This window comes from Nilaparvata lugens, chromosome 10, assembly GCF_014356525.2.
Source record: "Nilaparvata lugens isolate BPH chromosome 10, ASM1435652v1, whole genome shotgun sequence".
NCBI classification, from domain to species: domain Eukaryota; kingdom Metazoa; phylum Arthropoda; class Insecta; order Hemiptera; family Delphacidae; genus Nilaparvata; species Nilaparvata lugens.
In genome coordinates, this window is record NC_052513.1 from 12,423,953 (window position 1) to 12,451,655 (window position 27,703).

At 33.8% G+C, this 27,703-nt stretch overlaps 3 protein-coding genes across 6 annotated transcripts in view; 1 reads left to right on the top strand and 2 right to left on the bottom strand.

Moving 5' to 3' along the window:
* Positions 1 to 2,674, bottom strand: part of LOC111048998 (hyccin) — a 30,102-nt gene extending 27,428 nt beyond the window's left edge. Inside the window, exon 1 of one of the 3 annotated variants that reach the window (XM_022334986.2) lies at positions 2,507 to 2,674. The gene's annotated coding sequence lies outside the window, so the exon portion shown is untranslated. Of the gene's footprint in view, positions 1 to 2,376; positions 2,393 to 2,506 lie in introns of those variants that run through there. The other 2 variants (XM_039436324.1, XM_039436325.1) reach the window with 2 other exon arrangements.
* A 569-nt stretch (positions 2,675 to 3,243) lies between these two features.
* LOC111048997 (geminin) lies at positions 3,244 to 15,669 on the top strand. 2 transcript variants are annotated; one of them, XM_022334985.2, is made up of 5 exons: positions 3,244 to 3,672; positions 7,015 to 7,136; positions 8,383 to 8,498; positions 10,449 to 10,621; positions 14,695 to 15,669. In XM_022334985.2, exons 1-5 carry the CDS (start codon positions 3,607 to 3,609, stop codon positions 14,788 to 14,790), a joined length of 573 nt encoding a protein of 190 aa, XP_022190677.2. In that variant the 5' UTR covers positions 3,244 to 3,606; the 3' UTR covers positions 14,791 to 15,669. The 2 variants fall into 2 exon arrangements, with proteins under 2 accessions (XP_022190677.2, XP_039292260.1); XM_039436326.1 differs by having other exon boundaries at positions 7,018 to 7,136.
* Positions 15,670 to 21,161: 5,492 nt separating this feature from the next.
* LOC111048996 (ubiquitin-like modifier-activating enzyme 1) lies at positions 21,162 to 25,204 on the bottom strand. The gene has a single exon (XM_022334984.2). It carries the CDS (start codon positions 24,991 to 24,993, stop codon positions 21,865 to 21,867), a length of 3,129 nt encoding a protein of 1,042 aa, XP_022190676.2. The 5' UTR covers positions 24,994 to 25,204; the 3' UTR covers positions 21,162 to 21,864.
* Between the last annotated feature and the right edge of the window lie 2,499 nt (positions 25,205 to 27,703).

Consider the following 27,703-nt stretch of genomic DNA (forward strand, 5'->3'; position numbering starts at 1 on the left):
TTATAAAATTTTAGTCCAAAATAAACATTAGAACTTTTGAATTTAGATGGCTTAGATTGATAAATTAATTTGAAATATTCCACTCAATTTTAAATAAATAAATTTTCTTGATCACTTGATTTTCTTGGTAATCCCCAGTGTATGTATTATTCTTGACTTTCACTGTTCTCTTCCCTTGAAAACGCGCTGATCTCGAAGTAAAAATGGTAGTTAGGCTTCAATCTGTAGACAGACCGACAGAAAAAGATGCTCTGCGCATGCGCAAAGGACTAAGGTTGGAATGGAAAGGAACAGCAATGGACTTAGATACACTTTGGAAAAAACGTGATATTGTGATATCTATTTTGTAGTGACTAAGGATAGTTTGGAGTAGTTAGTATGCTAGGAATGAAGGTCTATGTCTAAGGTTCAATAATCAGCTGATATCTCGATTTCCACAAAAATGGACTTAGGCCGGTTTGGAATCGAGCTCTTCAAATGAAACAACAGAAACAAGAAACAACATTTGTGCTCTGCCCAGTATCTTGTGAAGAGGTGTTGGATGTTGTGAGTAAGCTGAAAAATTCTGAAAGTAAGGACTTCTTTGATTTGCCAGTAAATCTAATAAAAAGAGTCATCATTCCAATCCTTGAACCTCTAACTTTCTACTTGAACTCTTACATTGTGGAGGGTGTTTTTCCTGCTCAACTAAAGATTGCTAAAACTGTACCCATTCACAAGAAGGGTCCAACTGATCTACCGGGTAACTTCAGGCCTATTGCAATCTCACCTGTGTTCTCCAAAATCTTCGAGAGCATAATCAAGAGACAGTTATGCTTGTATTTCGAGAGTGCTGGACTGTTGGTGGATGCTCAGTTCGGGTTTAGGGCTGAAAGAACAACAACCCAGGCAGTGGAAAGGCTTTTAAAGATCGTGCTTGAGAGCTTTGAGAGCAGGGGTTTCACAGGCTTGACATTGAGCGATTTGAGCCGTGCTTTCGACACTGTAGACCACCAGATTCTGCTGTCCAAGTTGGAGTTTTATGGAGTCACTGATGTCTCATTAAGACTCCTGAAATCTTACCTATCAGGTCGTCGCCAGGTGGTCCAGATGAATGGTAGGGTTTCTGCAATGAAGGCTATTCCACATGGGGTCCCTCAAGGGTCCATACTCGGCCCCCTGCTCTTCATAATTATGACTAATGATCTACCTTGTGCACTGGGTAATAGGTTGGCAGCCTATGCAGATGATAACACCATTTTTGATGTGAACAGCTCTTCAACAGATCTGACAGAGAAGATGAGTGAATCCTTTGGTGTTGCATCTGTTTGGTTCAAGTCAAACTTCCTCAAGCTAAATGAGGAGAAAACCCAAAGAATGATTTTTAGTTTGAGAAATATTGTCGATCAGGAGAGAAGTGTACAACTTCTTGGTTTTCACCTTGATCCAAAATTAACCTGGAACCCCCACATTGAAGTTATCTGTAAGAAGCTATCACGCGTGATTTTCTTATTAAGGCAGCTCATGCTCAGTGTGCTAGGTCTCTACCAACCAAGGAGATTCTCCGGGACACTTATAATTTTCTGATACAAACTCCTATGTATGAGATGAATGAGTTTTTCAGTGTTCCTGAAAGGACTATCAGTGTGTTTTACAAAAGTACAAATCTTACTGTGATATTTCTGTATTTTGATGGACTGAACTCTATACTTATTAAAAACCAATTTTAGTAACTTGTAAACTTTGACGAACCAATTGCTGTATTTGATGGCTTAAAGGCAATAAAAATCATTTATCACTATCACAGCCACAACTTCCAATTCAAGTTATTTACAAAACGCAGAAACATCAATTTCGGTAAAGTCGATATCATTCCAAATGTAAATAGCCACCACATCTGGTCACAGTTCTACTAAAAATTGAGGCAATTGTAAGGTCAAATATCATTTAGTAAAAAACTGACTCACCCAATGTCAAGAAATGCTCACAAAAACACAAGTTTCTAATTTAAATCGAATAGTGAAAGAATACCCTGCTTGGATTTCTTACTCTGTGCATTCCAATAATCCAGAATAAGGTTGATATATTTTTCTTTGAGATCTCTAATCACAGGTGTTGACACTAATAAGGGTTGGTCTCCCTGAAAGACACGAGAATTTACAGTTGGTGTTTTTGTCACAAAATGTCTTCGAACATAAAGCACCAGAAGGCCAGATATCAGCATTAAACATCTTGTCCACAGATTTGGCAGGAACAAATCTTGAATGATTCATAATTTTTAAATTTCGCTTCAAGTTGAATGCATTCGATTGGATTAATATTTCTATAGTCTATATGTACGTTAATAGACTAAATTATTTTAAAACTATATCTACATGGATTTTTACAGTAGGCTACCTGCTCACTATAGTAGAAGGTTATGATGAGTTAACTAAATTTATAAAATACAATACAGAAGGGCAATAACATGATAGTTGTACAACCTATCTTGATGGGCGGAGAGAGAAAAACTGGTTCAAATACTTACGTTGTGGATAATTAACTTTCAAAAACTAGTCTTCGCGTAATCGCAACTTGTCAATATCACCCAAAATGAAAATATAAATGAATCCCCTCCATTATAAATTTGGTTCAATTTCTAGTCTGGTTGTCTGCTACTGAAATGAAAACTGAACTGACTTGCACTTGCACATGTTTACTAGATCTGGATTTTGTTGATCGTGAAGGTCGAAATCAAAATGTATTTGGGGAAGGAGAAGCTATAAATTCAGATGGATCAGCGCTTCAGTAGACATTTTATGTACTAAAATGACAAAATTTCTAAAGCATAAATTCCAAAATGAAAATAATAATACTATAAAATGAGATTATAGCATACATTTACAATGGAAAATCTTAAAACTGGTGACTGTGGCATGCATGCTAACCGTACCCATTGACGCTGTATGTCTCTGTACGCTGAAACATTTTGAATACCATTAAATACAATAAAAATTTTATTCAAACTTCATGAATAACACTCAATACTTTAATAATAAGAGAAACGTTGAAGTTTTAGGAAAGTTCATATAGCACTAAACATTGCTCAAAATTAGGTGATTAAAACCTATTAATGAAGTTGATTGGACTTGGACTAATTTTAACTAATCCATTAAGCTTGACAAAAATTTCATCGAACAAACGAGTAGTCATCTTCCAATTGAGCAATTTCTTTTTCTGAGAAATTGTTTCATCTCAACGGGGCTAGTTTTCTGTCATTGAGTGATGCTTGAATTTCATACTTTTCCAAACAATGAAATCAACTCCAAATATTTTAATAGTCATTCTAAAATCATGTGTGATACAATTTGACGTGACATTTGAATAAAAATAACAACTATCAACTACTTTTCCATATAATTGGGGAATGTTGTCAGAACTGAACTTGACAGTTTATTTTTGTAATGAAGCCTTAGCTTACATAACCTCTACTCTTGTTGAAAATACCGCGCGTTTTTGCTTATCGTGTTTCGTGTTTTGTCTAGAAAAAGTTTTTTCGTTGAGTTCTTGTTTTGTTTTATCAAGTTTTGAATTTCTAAAAATCAATTCATATTTATTTTAATCCTTCAGATTCATTCATTGTCTATTATGAAGACAGATGTAACAAAGAAAGCTGCTGTAATCGATCAACCTGACAAGCAGATTGATAATCAGGTAAAAACTTTAATTAATTTAAAAACATTATTTAAAATTCAAATTTATTCACACTTTTTATCAGATTATTAATAATAAATTTGAAATTCCCATTATGTAATTAAAACTAGTGAAATTGTAAAACAAATTTATATTTATAGACTATAGACCTACAAAATTTGGTGGTTTGATATGTTTGTTGCGTGTTGCTCCAAAATTGAGTGCCATTTTCATTTGATTAGCTGTCTTGTAATGTTAACATTATTTGATTTTGGAGTTAGATATACTAGAGTAAATGTAGTTTAACAATGTAAATCCATTTAATGGATTGTGTCTACTTTTCTTTCTGATCTAATAAATGAATTAAAAACTTAAATAGTATGAGATAAGATTTTCAATTATATTTCTAAGATCCTTAAACTAATCTAGATTGAATATAATTGATTATCAACCTATGAGTCTGGTGTGTTCCCTGAGTACCTAAAGATGGCCAAAGTTTTCCCACTCTTAAAAACTGGTTACCCTACCGACAAAACCGACAAAAAAATTACCGTCCCATATCATTGCTAAGCGTTTTCTCAAAAATTCTAGAGAAAATAGTGAAGGAATGAATGAAAATCAACGGATGATGCTTCTATTCCTTGACATAAACAGCCTTTGATTCGGTTGACAGGAACAATTTATTGAATAAATTAAACCTTATTGGAATTAGAGGTACAGCGTTGACATGGTTCAGAACTTATCTGTCAAATTGCCTTCAGTTTGTTTCCTTGATGGACTACAGGGGTGAAAATGTAGCGGTTGACTTTGGGGTGACTCAGTGAAGAACTTTGGGCCCAATCCTTTTTTTAATCCATATAAATAATATATCAAAAGTAAATATACATGCAAGGTTATTTTTGTTTCCAGATGATACATTAATATTTTTGAAAGGGCCAAACTGGGTAGAAGTTGAGGAAAATGCTCAAAATGACCTTTTTCACATGAAAACATAGCTTGATTAGAATACCTTGACAATTAACACCACAAAAACGAAATTTATGCCAATATCATTGAGACCAACGACGATTATAATTTACAAAGTTTGAAAGTTTACGGCTGTGGGGATTTTCTCAGTGTCACATGTAGGCTGATTGTTCTTGTATTGAAATGGTCACTTCCTACAAGTATTTGGGCGGTTTTTTGGGATGAGGTGGTCTACTCACATTGAATACATAAAAAAACTTAGAGAATATATATGCATTTAGAATGATAAGCGATGTACTGGATAAGAGAGAGATTAGAATGGCATACTTTGCATATGTCGAGTCTCTTTTGGAGTTTGGTATAGTTGCATGGGGTGGTGCTTGCAAGACGGTACTTCAGTCATACTTTATTGTCCAGAAAGCCATTCTGAAAGTAGCTCTGAAAAAAATCCACGTTTCTCAACTAACATTCTCTTTGAGGAGAGTGCGGTCCTGACAGCTCTTCATTAAAAACATTTGAATACATTTATTTTCCAACATAAACATCCTTGGGCCCATTACACATATGCATCAAACGCGGTATGCTATAAACACAGGTATTACAGCTATACCCTTCCAGATATCTCTTACTCAAACCAATTCATTCTATATTTCACATGTTCTATATCGTAACTTGGCTCTTCTCTTCCCACATCAGATAGTATTTCAGGCCGTTTCGAAATCCTTATTAAAATTGAAATTAAATAAACTTTTAACACAGCTGGGAGTGGACAATGCAGAAAACATCATCACAACAAATTATAATACCTACCTTGGCCGATAAATTCGCTGATGATGACAACCCTTCTACTGTTCTTGAAATCTGTATGCACCATTACACTAATTAATCTCCTTTTTTTGAGCAATTCAATAATTTATTCACTGTATGTAATAATAATATTCAATAAGATTCAGACTAAAATTTGTACCAGGAATATGGAAAGTAGCAGAGGTTATAATGCTACTGAAGCCAGGTAAAGAGCCACATGAAGTATCATATAGGCCAATAATTGAGAGACAGCACATACATCCAAATCACCAATTTGGCTTCAGAGTGAAACACTCAACAATAGATCAAGTGTATCGGATTATAAATGTAATAGAGAAAATAGAGAAGTGCTTAGAAGAGAAAAAAGTTTGTTCAGCAGCTTTCCTTGATATAGGGCAAGCTTTTGATAAAGTATGGCATGAAGGTCTCATTTTCAAGCTCAAAAAAGTGCTACCAAAGCAATATACAGATATATTACAATCCTATCTGACTAACAGATACTTTAGGGTCAGGCATGAAAATTCATATTCTGATTGGAAAGAAATTAAAGCAGGAGTTCCTCAAGGCAGTGTTCTGGGACCAGTTCTTTACCTACTCTATACCAGCGATATTCCCAGCCTTGATGAGAATACTACAGCAACATTTGCAAACGACACAGCCATATTATCAGTAGACAGTAATATTCATATTGCAACAGAGAAACTACAGAGATCCATCAACAAAATTCAAGATTGGACTAGAAAGTGGAGAATGAAACAAAGTCGATTCACATCAATTTTACCAATAAGAAGGACCTGCCCATACCAATAACTATCAACAACCAAGTTGTACCATATGCTAATGATGCCAAGTATCTAGGTATGACCTTGGACGCAAAGCTTCGCTGGAAGGCCCATGTCAAGAAGAAGAGAGAAGAGCTTGGAATCAAATATAAGAAGCTGTATTGGCTTATCGGAAGAAACTCCATCCTTTCAATAGCAGTAAGAGTTCCTAATGAGAAATTCACGGTTCAATTTTTCAAGTAGTAATTTAGGATAGAAAAAATTAGCTCATTAGTCTTTAGACTAGATGGCTATAGTATTGACCAATAGAAAAAAAATGCATCAAGATTATTGTTTCCTTTCTCTCTGTAAAACGTTTAATATTTTTTGCCCATGCAGACCATTTTCTAAAGATTTATTTGGCTTAGTTTATTCTTGAGGTTGTTTTATTCTCTGTTGTTGTTTTATATTGAAAATGAGTACATAAGATTTTTGCTTTGTAAATTGCATTTTTTTTAATAATCTTTTGTCTGTCATTAAACCAAAGGTTTTTGGCAAATTCTTTTCAATATCTTAGGGTAAAACAGTTTAACCAAAAGGTTGTTTAATAAGACCAAAAAACGAGGGCTTTTAGAATATTATTGATATAAATTTGTGTGAAAGATGAAAGCTTGTCAATAGTTATTGTTGGAAAGTAGTCTCTAACATTTATATTGGCTTCTATGTAGGCTATCATTAGTGGAAAAGTTGAATAATATTGTTCTGTTTCAAGTTTTCCATAGTTAAAAGTGGTTTTAAATTCAATCGTTTATAATAATTTTTCTTGTAGCAGGAGACTGGCATGAGACGTAGAACCCTGCAGACTTTACAGGAAGCTGCTGGTGACAAAGAGAACCTTGTTGGAGGAGGCAAGATGCCAGTAACCGGAAAGGAAGAACCTAAACTCATCAAGTAAGTATGTTATGTCTTTAGTTAAAATTTAAAAGAGAGTTTAAAATTAATCTTACATATGTACCAAATTGGCTGATTTAAACAAATATATTAAAATAAATGGATTCAGAACTTAGCTATGTTTTATTGAGTCATAATCGTTTCCACTTCCATTGTCTACTTATGTGGTGTCATTCAGTCAATATTGTAGACTTGATGTGTATGCTGATTTAGGAAATCTCAATGTCTGCAATTAAAGCTGCAAAATCATAAGTGCAAGCTAACATCATGCCCATCAAAAGCCACTTTCTGTTAGACTGGGCATTTCAAAATTTAGGGTAACCTACTTCTTTTCGGTTAATGTTGACAAGAAGAACCAGAGAGATTATTGTTAACGCTAATTGACTAAAACACTAGGCATCGAGAGCCATTTCCCAGGGTGCACCTTCAGAGATCATGGGTACTCTAGAAGTTCAGCAGACTGCCTTTAGGAGTCAAGCAGTTGAATCTGAGCAAATTTGAGAGGGCTGTGAAGGTTGAGGCCATTTTCACTTGAGAGACTCGTCTCTTATTATGATGTCCAGGAATTTTTGATCAAAGGGTACCTGTATACTAGTGTTCCAATAACTGATCTCCATCTATTAATGAAATTGTATTGAATTATCCCTAGAGGCGTTTGCACACCGGTGCAAATCGTCGCCGTCACGCGGGATGATGATGGGAGCGGGAAATTTCTTGAGTGATGTTAGCAAGGCCTATGATAAAATAAATAGTGTAATGTTACACATTTCAAAATAGGCGCTCATACCCATTATTGATAATAAATTATAAATGAATAAATTATAATTAAATAAATCTGTTTAAATTTAGAAATAATGTTTCTGTTTAAATTTAGAAATAATGTTTCTGTTTAAATTTAAAAATAATACATTATTATTATATAATCTTTTATGAACCTAAGAGGAACAGACATTTTTGAGAGGTTAGGGCAAACGAGAAAAATACGTTTGATTTTGAGATGTACATGTTGTGGACTTTTGCTTGGAATAAATCTGTTTCAAACAAAGATAATAAATATGGTGAGTTTTCTTTTATATATTTAGTGATGTGATGTGTGTTGTGTCAGATGAAAAAGGACACAGTGCAATAGTCTCCAATAATCATTTTTTTAAAGCTTTGCTTTAGAAATAGCAGATTTTCGGGTCTCTACATTACTAATAGCATGCTTCTACTGTTTCATTTCATACCTTTTGTTCTCTCTTTTCAGAAAAGCCCCGTCTCCGGCTGTAAAATTGGGGTTGATTGAGAAGAAAAAGCAAGTGAAATCAGTGTCTACTCAGCAGAAAAAGAAAGTTATCACCGTTGAAGATTTGACGAGCCAGGGTAAGTATTATTTATTTCAATCTACTATTACGTAAATCAATTTCAATTGTTCTTATGCAATATTCCAGCAATTCAATAAGAAAATTTCAAGTATTCCAGTATCCAACTATAATCCATCAATTTTGAAATTCATGATTGATAAGTACTAACTGTCTCCTCAATAATTTATTCATTTATGTAATGAATATTATTGTATGCATATACAGTTGCTGTAAACGGTATAGCAACTGTAACCTTTCCTGTCTACAGTTTCTATACTTTTAGTTTTTCTGTGAACTTTCTATTTGTGAAAACTGCAATTTGATTCATCTGTAACTATACTCTTTACTTCTTACTTGGGAGGGACATGCGCAGCAGAGAATGCATACAGAGTTAGGGATACAACGGCTGTGAAGTTGCCGTTCTAACCGGCCAGCATTCCTCTAATTTCTCGTGAGTTTTCAAGCGCTCATGTTAAACTTACAGAGTTTCCTGTCTGGAATCCTTCAGTCGACTGACTAATCGACAAATTGGCAACTGCGCTTCTACCTTGTGACTGACTCTCCATGTACTGTAACTGTAATTGGCTGATCTCCCTCCATTTCTCTGCGCCGCATATCCCTCCAGAAGTTAATTTGTACGGAGTATAGTTAGCCCTGTGTCTAAAGGTACGTACAGACTTGTGTGCCACGAACACGCGCTCAAGTCTGTACACATCTTATCAGTCTGTGTGGTAGCTCTCAAAACAAATCAGCAGTAAGCTGGATGCCAAGCCAATACAAATTATTTTTATGCACTTTCAATGTTATATCCTCAAAAAGGACGAAGAAATGAGTCGTTGGCCAACGAACTTGATCTGTATAATAGTTTAAAAAATATGACTTGAAATTTTGATGTTGATGAAAGCAACCGATAGTAATCGTCGGACAAACCCACTAACGAATGACTCAAGGCTCTAGTCATCAGTATTGACTCACTACGCTTGTTCAATAACTGTTTCCAAAGTGTGCTATAATGCTGTACATAACTTATCATACTGCTGTACTCGTATACAAGTAGATTGATGATGCTTATATTATATTCTATTAGATTACAATAAACATCTTTATTTCATATTTTTTAAATGTATGAATTCAGGGCTACTTTCTTGAATTTATAAAATAGAATTATAGTAGGTACCCTTTAAAATTAATGAAATAAAACAATAATACAGATTTTAACGTAACTACTAGTTTCGGTGATCACACCATTATCAGGTTATAAATGTTCAAACATTTATACTAGCTATTGTTCAAACATTTTAACTAGTAGTTACGATGCAATTTGTATTATTGTTTTATTATTTCATTAATTTTATAAATGTTTTAAACATTTATAACCTGACGATGGTGTGACCACCGAAACTAGTAGTTTCGTTACAATTTGTATTATTGTTTTATTATTTCATTAATTTTAAATGGTACTATAATTATATTTTATAAATCTTTATTACATTTTGTTATAGTTGTTTTTATTTCAATTTGTTTCGTAAAAGTTTGCTTTCTCCTTTTATAATTGCTACTCCTACTGGCGGTCAAGTTTTACTTATGCCAGTATTAATCCACAATAAACTCCATCAAGTTTAGAAAGATTGAATATATTTATGTTCAAACGATAAATGTTTCATTTACTATATTATTCAGTTTTACTCGCATCTTGTTGTTGTATTATTTTGTCTATGTAGAAATAAATTTGATTTGATTTTATAGTATATCACATTACTGTACATCACCATACTGTGTATTTATTTAGATGCCGATGCTTACTTACATTTTAAAAATACGTTCACTATGTGTATTTATGACAAAACTAACAGTCGCCTCATCATAATATTAATAAATTGGGAATACCATATCATACAGTCATGTATGAAATATCAATTCCTTGGCAAATGTATTTCTTAGTCTCAATGTTATTGTGATTGGATTGCAGCGGGGCCGAGTGAACATTACTGGGAAACGTTGGCTGAAAGAAGAAGAGTTGCCTTGGAAAAAGCTCTTGAAGAAAATCAAATGCTTCACGAACGAGTTGCTCTTCTGGAAGAGGAAAACGAACAATGCAAAGTTCTTCTGGAAGATAGCAAGGCAGTCATTGATACACTGAACGTAAGTTGAAAATTTTTGTTTTATCTCAAGGAATCTTTATGATATTTACTTATTTATTTATTTATTTATCATTCACAATCAACTTAAGGACAATGAAACAGACTACAGTTCAAAACTTATCTTTATCCCAATTTCGTAAAATAAATTGTCCAAATAAAGGTTATGTGAGACTTTTCAATTTTGAATTTAAAAGCGTAATATGGAAGTCCAAAAACACACAAAACAGAATATTACACATATCCTTGGAAGTCAATTCATGGAGAAGATTTAGTACAGTTTCAGAAAAAGAATATTAAAATAACTATCAATCCGTTGTCATGATTCAAATCAAATTTGATTTCATTTTGTTCGATCAACAAAAAGAAAGAGCAACGTTCTCATATGAGAGAATAACACCTAAGTATTATTTGCAATAAATTTGTCATGAAATAAGTTTCAACTTAAACAAATGTCAACTAATTTTTGTTCCAATCATGTTTCTGCGTATTACAAAATAATCCTATCATGTTAGAGGTGTGGATTGTTACTCGTCTTGAGAACCCTTCTAGCTCTGTTGTATTAAAAAATGAAGAAAATCCCCTCATTCATTCTTTGATATCCTGCAATACACCTGTTTACGTTAGATCACATCATTCAAATACAATTGATCACTTTTATAATAACTGCATATATTATAGACAAAGAAATGTTATGCCCATTTCAATTATCCTTTATATTTTTAATTGGAGAACGTTCAAATCTGCTTTCTTTACTGCAGTTGAATTTTTGACTTGACATGGGCGAAAGAATTTTCATAATTTGTTATGCTTCTGTATATTTTGAATATGTTCTTAAAAATTTTTATAAGAAAGTAGGCGTGTTAATGAACAATTTTTGCAATTTTCATACTTATTTACAAGTTCAATGTGAAAGAGGGAGAGGTTCACGCTAGAAATGGTTGTTTATTTGGGAGTTGTAGAAAATATTTTTACCTTCCACTAGTCTTCAGACGTGATCTACGGCAAACATAATCTGAAGATATTTAGTGCGGTTGCACAAAAGCCGGTTAAATTTTAGTTTAATTTTTCTCCTGATATTAATCACGATTAAAATTTAATTGGCTTTTGTGCAACCAGGCCATGAATTTATTGATTCTGTACTGTGATTATGATTGAAGTTTGTAATCCTGCAATCATGAGAAAGATTTCTCCTATTAGAATTATTCGTAGTTGACAAATTTATTTCCGGTTGTTCTATAGTTTTATATTTTTTTATTCAGGCTCAAATGTCCATACCAAATTTCATGAAAATTAGAATTATTATTTTTCTATTTATTTATAGCAATAATTACAATCACTTGCGGAAAGGATCAACAGGCTCAAAACCAGAATTTTTCCTATTCCAATCTAAACAACAGGCCAAAAAAATCTGGTGTGGTACACTCACACAACTTTCCTTGCTCATTGATCCATAAGCCTCATTCGAGGATAATTTAGGGGAATAACATTATTCCGATTGGCAGCTAAATAATTTTATTAAAACTACGATTATACTACTGTATTGTTATTGTTTTCAGAGTACATTTTCCTTTGTTTGAATTTTGAAATTTGAGGATTTTTTTAAAGTTGTCAAAACAGCTGTTCTACAAATAAAATATATCGACATGTTGTGTTCTTTTGAACAAACTGCTCTACCTACCTACCTCACGCACAAGAAGGAGGTTCCAAAGTAAATTTCTCAAGGATAGGGAGGACCCCCCCTGTTAGTTTCTCAGGGAGGAGACTCATGCCAGTTAATAGAGCTGATATATATAACTATACAGGGTATGAATTTGAAAAAAAATCGGTCAAGTCATTTTTGAAAAAATCTTGATAGAAATTTAACAAAATTCATTCTTCTCAGGAATATTACGGAGCTCCTGCAATTTTCCCAGAAATGAGTCTCATGTCAGTTGATAGGGCTTATAAATAGCTATCTAGGGTATAAATTTGAAGAAAATCGTTAGAGAGCCGTTTTCGAGAAACCCGTGGAAAACATGGTTTTTTAGCCATTATCCGCCATTTTTTCCGCCATTTTGAATTGAATTTTATTGAATTTCTTATTGTCGGATCCTCATGGTATAAGGACCTTAAGTTTAAAATTTCAAGTCAATCGGTTAATTGGGAATGGAGTTATCGTGTTCACACACACACACACACACACACACACACACACACACACACACACACACACACACACACACACACAATTAGGTTATAATACACAATTAACACACACATACACAATTAGGGTACCTTCAACTTTTTTGGAAAGCAATACTTTCCTTACCTAAGGTAATAGGGGGCAAGGAAAGTAAATATAGGTTATTAGGATCACATTTTTAAATGAACAATTTACACCACAAAACCAAGAAAACAAACAAATTTTGAATTTATAAATAGTTAATATTGATATAGAATAAGAGAGAAATCAGAAATGAATAATTGAAAATGTCCAAAAATCTGAATGAACTTGAAAATTTGAAGCCAAAAAACCATACGCACCATTTACACTTACTATACTGTATTATTGTATTGTCCAAGATAAGTAAATTTCACCTTCACAATATTCATCTCTAAAGTTCCAAGTCCCATAATGTATATGTCGTATGACAATTTTCAAATTTTTGTGTTCATATCAAAAACCAGTAGTATACTACTGACATTTCTTCCAACTTGTATAGTACTGGTACTCACTGATAAACTTGTGGGTTCTCAGCGTACCTCTTAGTTTTAAATTATTGTCTGTATCAAGTCTGTAGAACTCCTTTTCAATTATCAGTATCGTTTTTTAATATTTTATTTATTCGTATGTTTGAAGGGATTATACTTTATACGATTTAATGAGAGTTCGGTAACTTTAACGATATCCCTACATCTCCTCAAGCAGGAGTTGTCGATTATATTATTAATATCGGGGACCGAGCTTCGCTCTGGAGTACAAAAGCATAAAACAATTATTACAAAAGAAGAAATTATAATTACATTCATAACATTCATACAGAAATGTTCTATCTAATCAAAGTAAATTGAGATTAATTCCCAGAGGAATGCAAAAATTTCCCTCACAAAGGCCCAGTTGCACAAAAGCCGGTTAAACTTTAATCCTGATTAACTTCACGTGAACCAAATCAGAGAAGACCATTTCAAAAAGATGGATGTACTGGAATTAATCAGGATTGAAAATAACCCGGCTTTTTTGCAACCGGCACTAAGTACCTGATTGAATGATTAAAAATTTCAACAGCTGAGTCATAATTTTGACACAGTCCCACACACATGAACTCGCGCTCACTTCCATCACCAACAGACGACGAAATAATTATCAGCTGTTTTCCCAAGGATGAATAATAATTATCCTTTTAATGTCCTTCAGCGAGTTTTCTCAGGGATGAGACCCAGTGCAATCGATTCTTTATATTATAAACCTACTATGTTCTGAATTTCGTGAGAATCGTTAGAGCCGTTTTCGAGATCCGGTGCAATACAAACATATAAACATCCAAACATATAAACAGAAGTTGCTCGTTAAATAGTATAGGATAAATAAAGTTGTCGATATTTATATATCATTTAGCCTAATTTATTGTTATCCATTAGTATTTCCATTATTATTAGTATTTAGTTGTTATCCATTAGTATTTCTCTTTTTTAATATTGCTATAGGAGTAGGTGTGTTGGTGAGAATACTGGTATCATTTATTGAAGAAAAACATTCTTCTCTTTCAAATCTTTTGCCTAAAAAAATTATTTTCACCTTTTTTATATTCTTCCAATGCATTAGTATTATGTATATTATGTTTTTCTGGATAGAATGACTTGTTTTCAAATATCATCTAAGGGATTATTTTCATCCTATCACTGCCCATTTTTTGAACAGGGGAGTTGTGAAAGGTCGTATTGTCATTTTCAACATAGGGAAAAGACAAAACCATCTGAATCAGACAATATTTGAAAACAAGTCATTTTAGCCTAAATATTCTGCAGTTTGAATTATTAATATGTTTCTAATTATTATTACAGGATTACTATTAATATATCTAATTATGATTACAGGAAATTTTGAAAGAGACCAATTCAGAGAATCTGGATTCAAGCCTCGAAGATAATGAATCTTCTATTATTGAAGCAGATGAAAGGCCGACCAATTAATTGGAATGAAATTAATGTTGAGTTTTTGGATCAAAAGTGAAGTTAATGGTTTTGGTTTATTATAAGACTACTTGAATTAGTGAATTAAGAGGCTAGTTTAGGTAATATAAAACGTTTCTCATAGCATATAACTTGTTCCTAGGCTCGACTAGATTTATCACATGTTCCTGTTATTTCTGAGAGTGTAGTGATTATTCTGTAACTTCGTAAAAATAGTATGAAATAAGGCAAAATTGTGTCCCAAAAATTGTAATCACGTTGTCAATGAGGTATTATTGGAGTACAGTACATGATAAATAGATATCTGATAACCGAGGCAATTTCCCATCCAATAATGGCTTTGGAAACTAATTTGATTTTCAGGTTCACTTTTCAAATAATGGATTGCGTAATTTTAGTATTTTTCATATTCTAATAAAGTAGTATGAACTATATGGAAAATTAAGTTTAAAATTATTCATTATTATACGGATGATCATTCTGTTCAATTCTTCTTTATTTCATTAATAAGAAAACTGAACATTCATTCGGTCTTATTTGTTTTCAAATGGTGACTGACTGTATTTTTGTTATTAATGTGTTATTAGTGGATATTAATTTATTACCATAGTATTGTCAGGTCATTTGTGCCGTATGAATCATTCCGATAAATTATACTTCAAGTGATCGATTTCTTTGCTTGGAATTTTATGCAAATAGCTTAGTAATTTAAAGATAAGATAAGCCAAAGAAAATGAGACTTCAATATTGCCACTGTGTAGTATGTATTGTATTTGATAATGTGCTCATGGATAGGAAATAGCTTACACATTATTCTCATTTCTTATATTCGGCAGTAGATATTTAGATTTTTCAAAAAATAAACGCATAAATTTCTTACGCTTGAAAATTAATTCATACCTTAATTCATATGTCTCCAATAAGCAGTAAGTTCCACCTTAAAATGCATAATAGATTACATCTTGTATATTTTTAAACGTTTTTGGATTTTAGAAATTCATCAGTACATTGTTAATTGAGTAAACTATTAGTCAGCAGCTTTAATAAGAGATTGATTAGCTGAAAAAAATGTTGGTGAAAAAGATTCAGTGTTAATTGAACCAGATCAAATTGGGCCTGTTTCATGAACATATTTAGAAGTTCCGTAAAACCAGAAATACTGCCAGCATAATAGATGTATAAATATTTAAATGAGTGCATCCAGTGTTTGGACAGCTTTTTCTTGTATTGAACATCTCTGTAATGATTATAACTAATTATTTTGAAAAACACTCAGGTCCTTCTAGATCTTAAGAAATCGCTATATACAAGATATTGTATGACAGTAAGTATTAATTTCGTTTATTATACAGCGTGCACCTACCAACCAGGAATCAAGAATAGAACTCTGTCCATATTACAAATGTTCAGGTATTATCGCAGCTTTGATATTGTTGAAGTCTTCAAGTAGGGAATGCAGGTCCTTTTTCTCAATTGGTGATATTTCTGAATGAGAAAAATAGATGTTCTTTGACAAATCCCCTCTCCACAATATACCGAAACAGTCAATAACCAGTAATGTGAACTTTTCAAATTAAATTCTATAACATAACCATATTTCAGCAATTTCGATTATACTATAAATAATGTTTTCTATGTGCTTCATCACATACTGGGATCTTAAATTTTGATACTTACTACATTCAATAAAGAAATGCTTTCCAAACCTGATTTACATGCTAAACACCTCTTTCTCTGGATTGAGATTAACCCTTGTAAAATTGAAGTAGAGATGTTTTCGTTGGAGTATACCGTACTAGAAATATAATTATTTTTACTACTTTCATACTCTAGTATAATTTCAATCCGGAGTATTTTGATAGGGCTTCTTTAATGTTTAATTACAAATTATTACTAGTCCCTTAATATAAAGAAATGTAAATAAATATATAAGGGTACTAAAAATTCTTTGTAATTAAACTCTATAATCTTTGTACCTACTATAGCCTACCTAATTAGGTGTAGGCCTATAGCATAACATAAGCATACTACGAGCTCAAGACAAAAAGAAGTACGGTATTCAAAACTAGTTTGGAAATATATAGGCCTACTTTTAAGCTACGACAATTTTATTTAATCATCTTCGAACTTTATTAACTCCGGAGCTACTATTGCGCACTCTTGTTTTGAGTCAAAACAGTGTAACGGCGAAGGTACAGGATAGCAGTGTAGTTAACTGTAATTTCATAATGCATTTATATAAATTTCTTCGCTTTTTCCTACTCTACCTTGCCGTCGCCGCTCCCGTATGTTTAGACCCTAACCTCTTCTGTACACTGCACTCTGCAGCAGAATAGCCTTCAGAGTTGGTGAAAATTATAGAAACAGCTCAATACTGTATTTCTTTTACTATGATAATTTGACAGTTGTAGGCTTCATTGGAGATCCTATTCGAATTGAAAATAGTTATTTGTGCAACTAGTGCGCAAAGTGACAGTTTGCTGCACCGAAAGAAACGTTTACTTGAATGGTTTCTTGAGTGCAGCAGAGGAACTTTGCGCACGTATTTCACATTAAGTTTTTCCTACAGTTACCATTGAATATGAAAAGTGGGTAATTATGGGTAAAATTGCCTAAAATGCATCAAATGTTTTTCTGTGTAATTTTATTATTGATAAAAACCTTAATCCTAAAATCCTAAAGTCCTCGTTGTCCTCCATTATAATATATAATTAATAATTTGCTCGTTGTGCTTCGTTGCACGTCTGCTCACTATAGCAGCCCAGTCACTGTTACCAACTTCATTTTGATTTTGCTGCAATGTTGCTCCATATAACCTACTAAGTATTTTGCGTTGCCATGTTGCAAATCTGGAGTGCAGAAAAATTTTTCCCGCACTAGAGCGGAAAAGTGATTCTTTGCGTTCTGTAATCAGTGATTCTTTGCGTTCTGTAATCAGTGCAGCAATGGCCACTTTTCAACGTAACTGTAGGAAAATGTAATTTTCTGTCGCTTCAAATTTTGGTCCGCCATTTTGAATTCAACTTTGGAAGGTAGTCAGTCATATATATATATACATAATGATTCATGAAATATGATACATGATTTCGATACAGAATGTCAAGAGAGAATGGATGGCGAAAACCGCACATCAATATCTCAAACCATTTCTAAGTTATTAAAAGATACAAAAATGAAATGAATGAGTACCGTAGGCTACATTAAAAATTTAACAAATCAAACTTTCGGTTCAAAGTGTTAAATAAGTAAGTCGATGTCACTATAAGTTCTAATACTTGAAAAGTGGAATTTGATAGTTTAGATTTTCTGTGAATGAACTAATGAAGATAACCCAACAATATTGAAAACCTGACAAAAATATAGACTCCTGAATTTTCTAGAAGTAACCTTGAAAGTTGAATGATGTGCTCATAGAAATCAAAATACCATATTATTGTATATTGATGAAAGCTGGAGCCTGTTCTGAAGTTTGCAGATTTTAACTATCTCTAAAAACTTGTGTTATTTTATGACAATGGGATCATCAGCTATCAATAATTTGAGATAACTTATCAATAAAAACAGTTATAAGATATTTTGGTAGGATCAGTAACTTCAGAAAAGAATTTTTTTTAATCACGAGATGAGGCACTGCTAGTTCAATTATCTTGAACAATTCAATATAGGATAAATTTATTTGAAAAGGAGAAATAAATTATTCAAATTTGAGTGTAGTAGGCTGAATAAGTGTCGAATAACGCTCAAATTTGAACAATTTTTCCATACAGAAATTTTGAAGACAAAAATATATGTGTACATCATCAGGCGCCTCTGTGATATTTTGGGCGTAGACACCTCTACATTGTTCGATAGACTAATGAATTGCCGGCCGGGTTGGTCTACAGGTCTGGAGCATTACAAACTTCAGTCTGCTAACACAACACTGCCTGGTTCGTGTGGGTTCGAATCCCACCGGTGGCAGGGACGTTCATCTAGGACTAACCCACGCACAGGCTAAAAGCTTATTTTGGCATCATCAGCAGTAAAAAAATGAATGTCAAAATATGACATGTTTTATTATTAGTGATTGTTCATTGAAACGAGTCATTAAAAGTTGAATTGGGTAGTCTATTTTTTTTTTTTTTGTTTTTTGTAATGGGTACATTATTCTTGGCTCCAAGATGAATCTTGCTCTAGGTTTGGACTGTGATAATATTTTACCTATAAACCTTAGTAATGATTCCTCTTTCTGTACTTGTTTATAAAATATTTTACTGGCAGGCCCAAGTATTAAAAATATTTTTTAATTGTCAACTCATCAAATGTTGAAGTATTAGAATGTCTATAATTCTAAATGTATAAAAAGAAAAACGAATCAAAATACACTTGAGATTGTAAAAAATTGACAAAGCTAACAGAAGCTTGAAAACTGCTATTTTGTTTTAAAAGATGAAATTTGTAAAGACAAATATCTAGATAGCCTACAGTACTTCCCAAATAAATGGCGACACAACTGCATGGCTTCTAAAATCAATACATTAAAGACATCAGTAATGCGTTTTGTATGAGGTACTTGAACGCAAGTGAGTCTTAAAATATGAAAAATAAAATTGCTCATCTCATTATTTACTGGTAGGTAGCTAGATTTCTTTGAAAATGTGCAACTGGAAAAATATATCAATAGAAAGAGCTCGATTGATGCACTCAAATCAAAATTACATTTTGAAACAAAAATAAAGACTTATATTGAAAGAATACTTAATTCAAAATAATAAGAGGCTAATCGGCAAGTAATGTATTAAAAGACCTACAGAAAAATATAAACTTGAAGGAAGTTTAAGCAATTGAACAAAATGCTAACATGAAAACGTGAGTCACACTTTTAGTTGATCAACGTGCTTCTGAATTCACTTCCTGTAGGACTGGTTAAATTATTTTCTATTCATTGGATTTTGAATAATTATAATTATTTACTCTGCACTGTGATCTTCACTGAATACTAGTCTATAAATTTCTTAATTCGTCCGCTATGAATACAGATTAAAAATTTATATTTTTAATTGAAGCATTTTGTGGCAGTATCGTATTATCAGACTCAATAAAATTCCAATTAATCTGATTAATTCATAATCATTTTCATTCTGAAACTGATAATTGATAGAATTGTCTAATTTTCAATAATTTATTCTTCAGTGTGGTTTTTGTACACACTCTCCATTTGTATATTTATATTCATTAAATAGCATTAAAGCACTATCAATTTGTTTGTATAGGCTCTATGAAAATTGCTCTTATATGAGAGCACTCAAATTGTGTGAATCTTTCGCTGAGCTTAGGTTTTAAATTGTTCACAAACTAAAAATCAGTTTGTGAAAATCCATACTTCGTGTACTGCAATTATGTACTATACAAAAGATTTATGCTTCTTGCTATTGCTATAAAATATTTATACTATAGTCAGTTAAGGATCAAGTCTTAACTTGAGTTAGAAAAGCAAGTGAATGCATTTTGAAGCAAAAAGTATACTTTTTATAAATAAAAATAGAAATCTAAATACCCTTTCTAAAATTGTTTAGTCACAACATGTTTCGGCTATATGATGCAATTATCTTGGTAATGAAGCTGAAACTATCCTAATAATGGCATCATAATTATAGCCGAATCATGTTGACTAATCAATTTTATAAAAATGGAACTTAGAAGCATATTGTATTTGAGAGTACAGTAGAACACCTCATATCCAACAATGTTCCAAGTATATCCATGCGCATATAAGCGTCGAGTGCGCATGTTTCAACATGAAAACTGACTCAACATTGTTTCTTTGTTAAACTTGAATAGTAATTACGATTGAGCAGCACTATGTGAATTGAATACGAGTGTACTTCTTATTGTGCATTATACGGCTGTTTTTACCTGAAAAATAATTTTATTGCTCCTCAGTATTACAGTATATCCGACCTTTTGACCGTTCCGACCACGGTCTGGTCCCATGAAGGTCGGATCAGATAGGAATTGTGATCCATTCAAAATTCAAAGTTGAATTTGAGAAAATCTTATTTTCATAGCTTTTAAAATTTGAGAATTTCCGGCTTGTGGAAAAAATTGTGAAGTAGAATGCGCAGGTTTGTGTAACTTGTAGGATTTAATGAGACAGTTCACACAGCCAAACGGCACCCTATGTGGTGCTGTAACATCAAACACATTTTACAAAAACCCACGCCAAATTATAGTTGTATTTCAACCTAATTACGGTACTAATTCTAATTTTATACGGCAATATTAATAATTAGGACTGAACTAAGACTCTATGTTATAGCATAGATCAAAGAAATAATCTTTACTTTATGGTTATAGAAATGTGCATGATTATTACCAAGTGCTTCTGGATCTCCAATAACCTGTTTTATTCTTGTACAGTCACAATTATTACAATTGTATAAAATTGAAATGTGTAGCCTATTCGGTTTTCTAGAAAGAGTTGTTTTACAATTGTACCACAAGTATCAATACTATGATACTTTGTCAGTCTTGTCTACTTGGGTTTGCTATTCATTTTTATGCAAATGAATAATGAGATATACTGGTGTTCTATTGGTATTGCAATAACTCACTTGACACTTTCTTATTGTATTAGAAATCTTAATTTATTATTATTATCATCTCATCAAATATCAGTTATCACTTCTCTATTTTACAACAGTGGATTCAGAATGTACAGGCCATGATTGTTCAGCCTATGAAATCAGTAAATTAAAGCATAACATGGAAATTATTAGTATAAGAAAACACTTGAAGGTTTCTCACTAGGCTTCAATGCAAAGCTAGAACTGTATTTGAATTATTGTGAATTTCATACGTGAAGAGAGATATTAGAAACTCAAAGCTTTCTACTGATTGCACTCGATAATAAATTTTGAAAGTGTTCTAAACATTTGTAGACGAAAATTGAAAGTAGTATCACACAATTGAACTCTAGAAAAAATATATTGGCTTATATCACTCAAAAATGTTAATTTAAGATACAAAAATGAGAGAAAATAAATTGTAGAGTTCGTTTTGATAGATATATAAATATATTGGATTGGTACCTTCTCATTTGAGAGTGTAACGCACATAGGGCACTTCAACGTCGTTGCCATCGTTGTCGTTGCAGCAGAGCTCGAACACCAGCGCCTTCACGTGCGACTCGAGCTTCTTCTTGGAGACCTTGCGCACCACCTCAGACATGGGCAGGTTGAACCTGTCCTGGCGCTTCACCTTGTCCATGAAGAACGAGTACAGCATGCACACGCCCTGCGATAGCATCGTGATCTCCAACTGGTGCTCCTTCTTGAAGTAGTCGATGAACTCGGACAAGGTCATTTCGCCCTCCACCTCGAACCGGTCCCACAGAGTCCACTCTGTGTCATAGAACTTGAGTTTAGGCGCGGCGATCGGCTCCGAGAAGCCGAAGAACGGCAGCGCCAGGTTGACAAAGCCGTTCTTGAACGACTCCAACTTGTTGCAGCCCTTGGCCAGCTTGATGAGTTCGATGCACACGAGGCCGGCGACCACCGATGTAGTTGTGGCGATGGCCGGGATGATTTTGCCGGCAATCAGCTTGCTCTTGTGGCGGTCGGCTGGCGCGATATTGTAGTTGGCTGCTCTCAGATTCGAGGCGGCCACAATGAAGTCCATGTGCAAGTTATTGTCATCATCCTTCTCGAACTCCAGCGGCGTGATGCGAATGGTCTTCATCTGCTCTCTGGAAGGCAGTTCTCGTTTCAGCTGGCCAATTCTGTCGTTATCGACGTTGCCATCGCTGCCCATTTGTACCTGCGAGTCGGTTACGGCAATCTTCACTCCAGATTTAGGCGTGAACTCAGGAACTTTCACTTTAGATACAATCTGTGCAATTTCATCGCGATTTCTGTTTTGTGGAATACCATAGACTTCAGCTTTGAGGTTGGCAGCGGCCAGTACATAATCAAGATGGAGACTGTTGTCGACACTGAATGTGATTGGAGCTGGACACCGCTTGGGACCCGACCAGAACGGCTGGCCGCTCGACGTCAGTTGATCTTGCGGGAAGTTGAATAGAAGTTGCTTGATTTGGTTTGAATATTGTTCTTCCCAATGATTACGAGCCCATGCAACACAATCTTCAAATGATTGGGGACGTTCATCGACGAGGGCTGCTTTCACTGATTCCAGAATCTCTACAGGTTGCACTCCAGGTAGACGCAATGTTTGTTCAATGAAGTTCGGATCATCCAAGTACTGAGCAGCATTCTCTGCATTCTGTTTGAAGAGTCCTTCGAAGCTATCTCTGGCCCATTGCAATGTATGCTCAATTGCATTGGGGAAGTTTTTGAGAGTGCAAATAGGGATACTTTTCTCAGGAGGATCTTGAGATGAACTGTATGATTCAGTCAAAAATGGAACAACAACCTGGCTATTTCCTTTAGTGCCCAGTGTTCCTGATTCCAATAGCGGTTTCCTATAGTAGACACACCGACGATCCATGTAAATACGAGCATCAACATTGTCCAAAGCATTGGCTACTCCATCAAGATTTTCAAAGAAGGCATCATCGTATGTTTTCTCAGTTTCAGGCCCCACTCTATTCTCATGAGCAACAACATTCATGTTTGGATTCATTTTTTTGACTACTCTAGCAGCAGTGACAGATTTAGCTCTCTGGACATCTTGAGGACGAAACAGAAACTGACGATTCAAATTTGACTTTTCAATGAGATCCATGTCTGTGACTGTAACTTGACCTCCATTAGCGCCGATTCCCATCATTGCAAAGTTTTTCAGTAGTTCACATCCAATAGCACCAGCACCCACAACAAAGTACTTGAGAGCGCCCAATTTGTTTTGAAACTGCGATCCAAAAATCGCAGTCTGGCCATCAGTGCGAGCTCCGACAGGCTGACAATCTGCTTCATTTAAACTCTCAGGTAGACATTCAATAGCATCAAAATACAACCACTGAAAAATTGGGTGGAACTTACCGCTACATGCCTTCATGATCTCTTGTGCGACGATTCCACCAATTGTAGCATTGATTGGGTTGAAGTTTCCAGAACAAACTTTAGAAAATGTAGTTAACAGCTCATTATTCAAGTCATCACCGCCTTCTGATTGTAAAGTTTTAACGATTCCAACAAATTCACTAGCGTCGGCGTCATTCCAAGGCTTGGGAGTTCTTCCATGTTTACTAATAAACTGATGAAGAGCTTGAAAAGCTAAATGCAGCTGTGATGGATGGTCAAACTTCGCAAAGTCAGTTATCAAAAATTCAGGACTGCTCAACGACTCCTTCAAAGATTTGAAAGTGAGGGTTTTTGGCATTTTAACTTGTGTTACAATTCCACCATGAGAGTATTCTGTCAGATTAGTTGTATCACCGATACTGAACGTATAGGTTCCCAGAACTTTAATTTTTCTAGGTTCAGAATTGTTTAACTCAACCATACCATCCACTTCTGAGAATTTGACGTAATCCCCATCCTCCAATCCGTGACGAGTGTCATCCAAACAAGTAACGACACCTTCAGTATCTTTTGATATGCCAGCAACCATAGCGGATACAGGGTTCTCTCCATTCACATCTACTACTGTGAACTTGGGACCAAAGTCACAAAACACTTGAGCAAATACACCTCTAGTATCGGCGACAATCAATGCAATATCATTAGCATGAGTAACCTCAGAAATTTTTAACTGTTCTTCCAAAGAACTATTAGTAAGCACTACTACACTGAACTGTTTGATAAAATCATCGGTTAATTGATTGACGTAAGCCTTAGTCGGAACATAATTGTTCAATTCGGATAATTGCTGGCGACATGCTTCAGCTCGATTCTTACCTATATCAGCTTCCGATAAGTAGAATTGTGAAGACAAATCAGATACGGTGCAAACACTCTCATCATGTAATGTAACCGACTTTACACCTCCTAATATAACGTTCTTTGCTATTTCTACACCAAGTCCACCTAGGCCAGAAATTAGTACATCGGAAACGGCCATCCGACGCATAGCATCGTGCCCGAGCACATAAAGTTGACGTGAGTATAATCCTTCGTCGATTTCCTCATTATGAGAAGAAGATCCATTCTTCGCCATGTCTGCACTAGCCTGAGAGACGGATTTCACTGCGGATTCTCCTGAAGCAACCTTCCGCTTCTTGGCTGGGGGCTCAACGGAATTGTCGATTTCAGCACTAGACATCGGACACAACGGGCCGTTTATTCAGCCTATCTTTCCACCCGATCGTATTCTTCTTTGTTACAAAAAAATATATTGTAAAATGAGTTGAAATGAACTAGATTTGGATAACTGGCCGCAGCCTTTGTAGCCTAACGACGAAGTACAAAATAGAGCGTAGAGTGTATGTGGAGAGGATGAGAAAGCATAAGCTGTACAGTGCCTCTTGAATCTCACAAACTTCTCGACCGTTTCTAAGCTCATGCTATTTTGGCGCACCACTTTTAAAAAAATGGAAATTGCTCGAATTATGAGCAGAAGATAAGTAGTTATTTGGAGATTGTTTATAAAGTGTGTATCCATTTGTGATAATTGCTAGTTGAATTGAATAAATCACTTTAAAACTGGACTATTAATAATGGAATAGAAATTATAATTATGGAGTCAGAACCTGATTGAAATTAGTATTGTTATCTATCTGTCATAGAATAAATTGGATAGATAGCTCTATCCTTTTTGTAGCTCCACACTATTGCTATAGTGAGGTCCACATTATAATGGCAGTGGAAAAAAATAGGAGAATAAACGTTGCCGATCCTCCGTTTTATCAATGCCTTGTGTAGGCGGTAGCTGATAATTTAAATTGAATTGAATTTATTGCCAAAAATCACATTCAAATACTTGTACAATATTTCAATACATACAATCACTAAAGTATGCAATATACAATTACCAACAAATAGACAATTATTGTAACTTGCACAACAATAATATTATCAATGTAATATTCGGCACTGCCAACATAAGAGTCCTTGTGTGTTGGCAGTGAGTTGCGGTTGACTTATTCTGCTTCAATTCTAGTCAAGTAAGAAGAGATAAAAAAATTAAATTAAAAAGAGCTGAAGAAAGTATTACACCAATATACAAAAGTCTCAAAGGCTCAGAAAAAAAATTTTAAAACTTAAGAATAGTAATATGACAAAGTAGTATCCAATTAACCACGGTGACGTTTTGAGGCCATCATCATCAAGTGAATCTTTCACAAAGGGAATACATATAACAATACAATAAAAAAAATCCTGTAAGATGATGTGGGAACATTCACAATACCTGGTTCAAGAACTTGAAAATGGAAAAACCATTGCTCAATGTTTTTAGTAACAATGCTTGTTGGATACAATATTATACTTTATACAACTAGTTTGAAGAATATGTTATGCTCAATCCAATAATCTATGCTTTTGCTCAAATTACTTGTCATTTGTTTATCTATAAAATCGTTTGGAATTTTATTTATAATAAAGTTGCAATAATAAGTAAATTGATGCCTGCATATGGTTAGTTTAATGGGTTCTGTGTTGAATCTATTGTTAGGACGTGTGTTAAGGGGTGTAATGTGTGCAGGAAAATTAGATTTATTCTTATTGATATGGAGTATTATATTTTTCATATAATTCTGTCTTATTGTAGGGACCTTAAATTCAAGAAAAATTTCCCTACTGGGATAGAGTCTAGGTCTTCCTAATGCTGCTCTTATAACATGTTTTTTTAAGATAAATAATTTCTTCAGATGTGTATCATATGCAGATCCCCATACTTCATTAGTGTATTGAAATGATGAGTGAGCATATGCAAAGTAAATTTTCCATATAATGTCTATGTTTTTCATTTTATTTATTTTGTAAAAAATGTGAATGATGTATTTCAACTTTGAGCACAAATAATCTATGTGTTTGTTCCATTTTATATGTTGATCCAATAATATACCAAGATATTTAATTGTGTGAACCCTTTCTAATGTTTTTTGTACTTCTGTATTATCTGTAGTGTTTTCATTGTTATTATTTGTTGTCCCTATTTTAAGATTTGAATCTGTTGCTGGTTGTCCAGTTATATTGGGTGAAAAGGTGATATATTATTTATTATTTATTTATTTATTTACAATGCAAAGTCTTAGTATATTAAGATATAGGTACTTAGTTTTGTCAGCATTTAAAGTCAGGATATGATCTTGAAGCCATATTCTAACAATTATCAGGTTTCTATTAGCTATATTGAAAGTTTCTTCCCAGCTTTTGCCGATGAAGATCAATACAGTGTCATCTGCAAAATACAGAGTGGTGCAATCTTGGAGGTTTAGTTTGAGTAGATCATTCATATATAACAAAAAAAGAATTGGTGATAGCACAGAACCTTGAGGCAAGCCGAAACCTGACGTATATTTAATATCAGTTTGACCCTGAGGATGTAGGAATCGTTTCCTTTCAGTCAAATATGAAGAAAATAAATCATTTGCTGCACCTCGATCTAATTCCAGCCCTATCTAATTTGTTTAATGATATATTGTTAGGTATCGTATCAAAAGCTTTTGATGAATCCATGAACACTGCAAGAGTTTTTCTATTGCTAAGTAATATAACCATATTTCTCTATGTTATGTAATAGAGTTTTTCTATTGCTATGTATATTGCTATGTATATGTTTTTATAATTGCTATGTGTATCCTGACATTGTTATTTTCACAGAGCATGGCTTAAAAATAAAGGAAATAAATCAAGTTAGGATTCCAGGCTATTCACTGAGATCAGAATTTTGTAGAATAGCTCATAGAAGTGGTGGTGTATGTATATTCACTAGCAATGCTAAACATACCCAAACTTATGAACTGGATTTTGTTAAGAGATTTTCTGTTGAGATGGATTTAGAGGTGACGGGACTAAGGTTAAAAATTGAT

What these genes read in the sequence shown, in the direction of transcription:
- LOC111048997 (XM_022334985.2), top strand. Translation starts at nt 3,607, where the DNA reads ATGAAGACAGATGTAACAAAGAAAGCTGCTGTAATCGATCAACCTGAC. An exon ending in TGAAGATTTGACGAGCCAGG is followed by an intron (nt 8,499 to 10,448) that starts GTAAGTATTATT and finishes ATTGGATTGCAG; the next exon opens with CGGGGCCGAGTGAACATTAC. An exon ending in CAGTCATTGATACACTGAAC is followed by an intron (nt 10,622 to 14,694) that starts GTAAGTTGAAAA and finishes TTATGATTACAG; the next exon opens with GAAATTTTGAAAGAGACCAA.
- LOC111048996 (XM_022334984.2), bottom strand. Translation starts at nt 24,993, where the DNA reads ATGTCTAGTGCTGAAATCGACAATTCCGTTGAGCCCCCAGCCAAGAAG.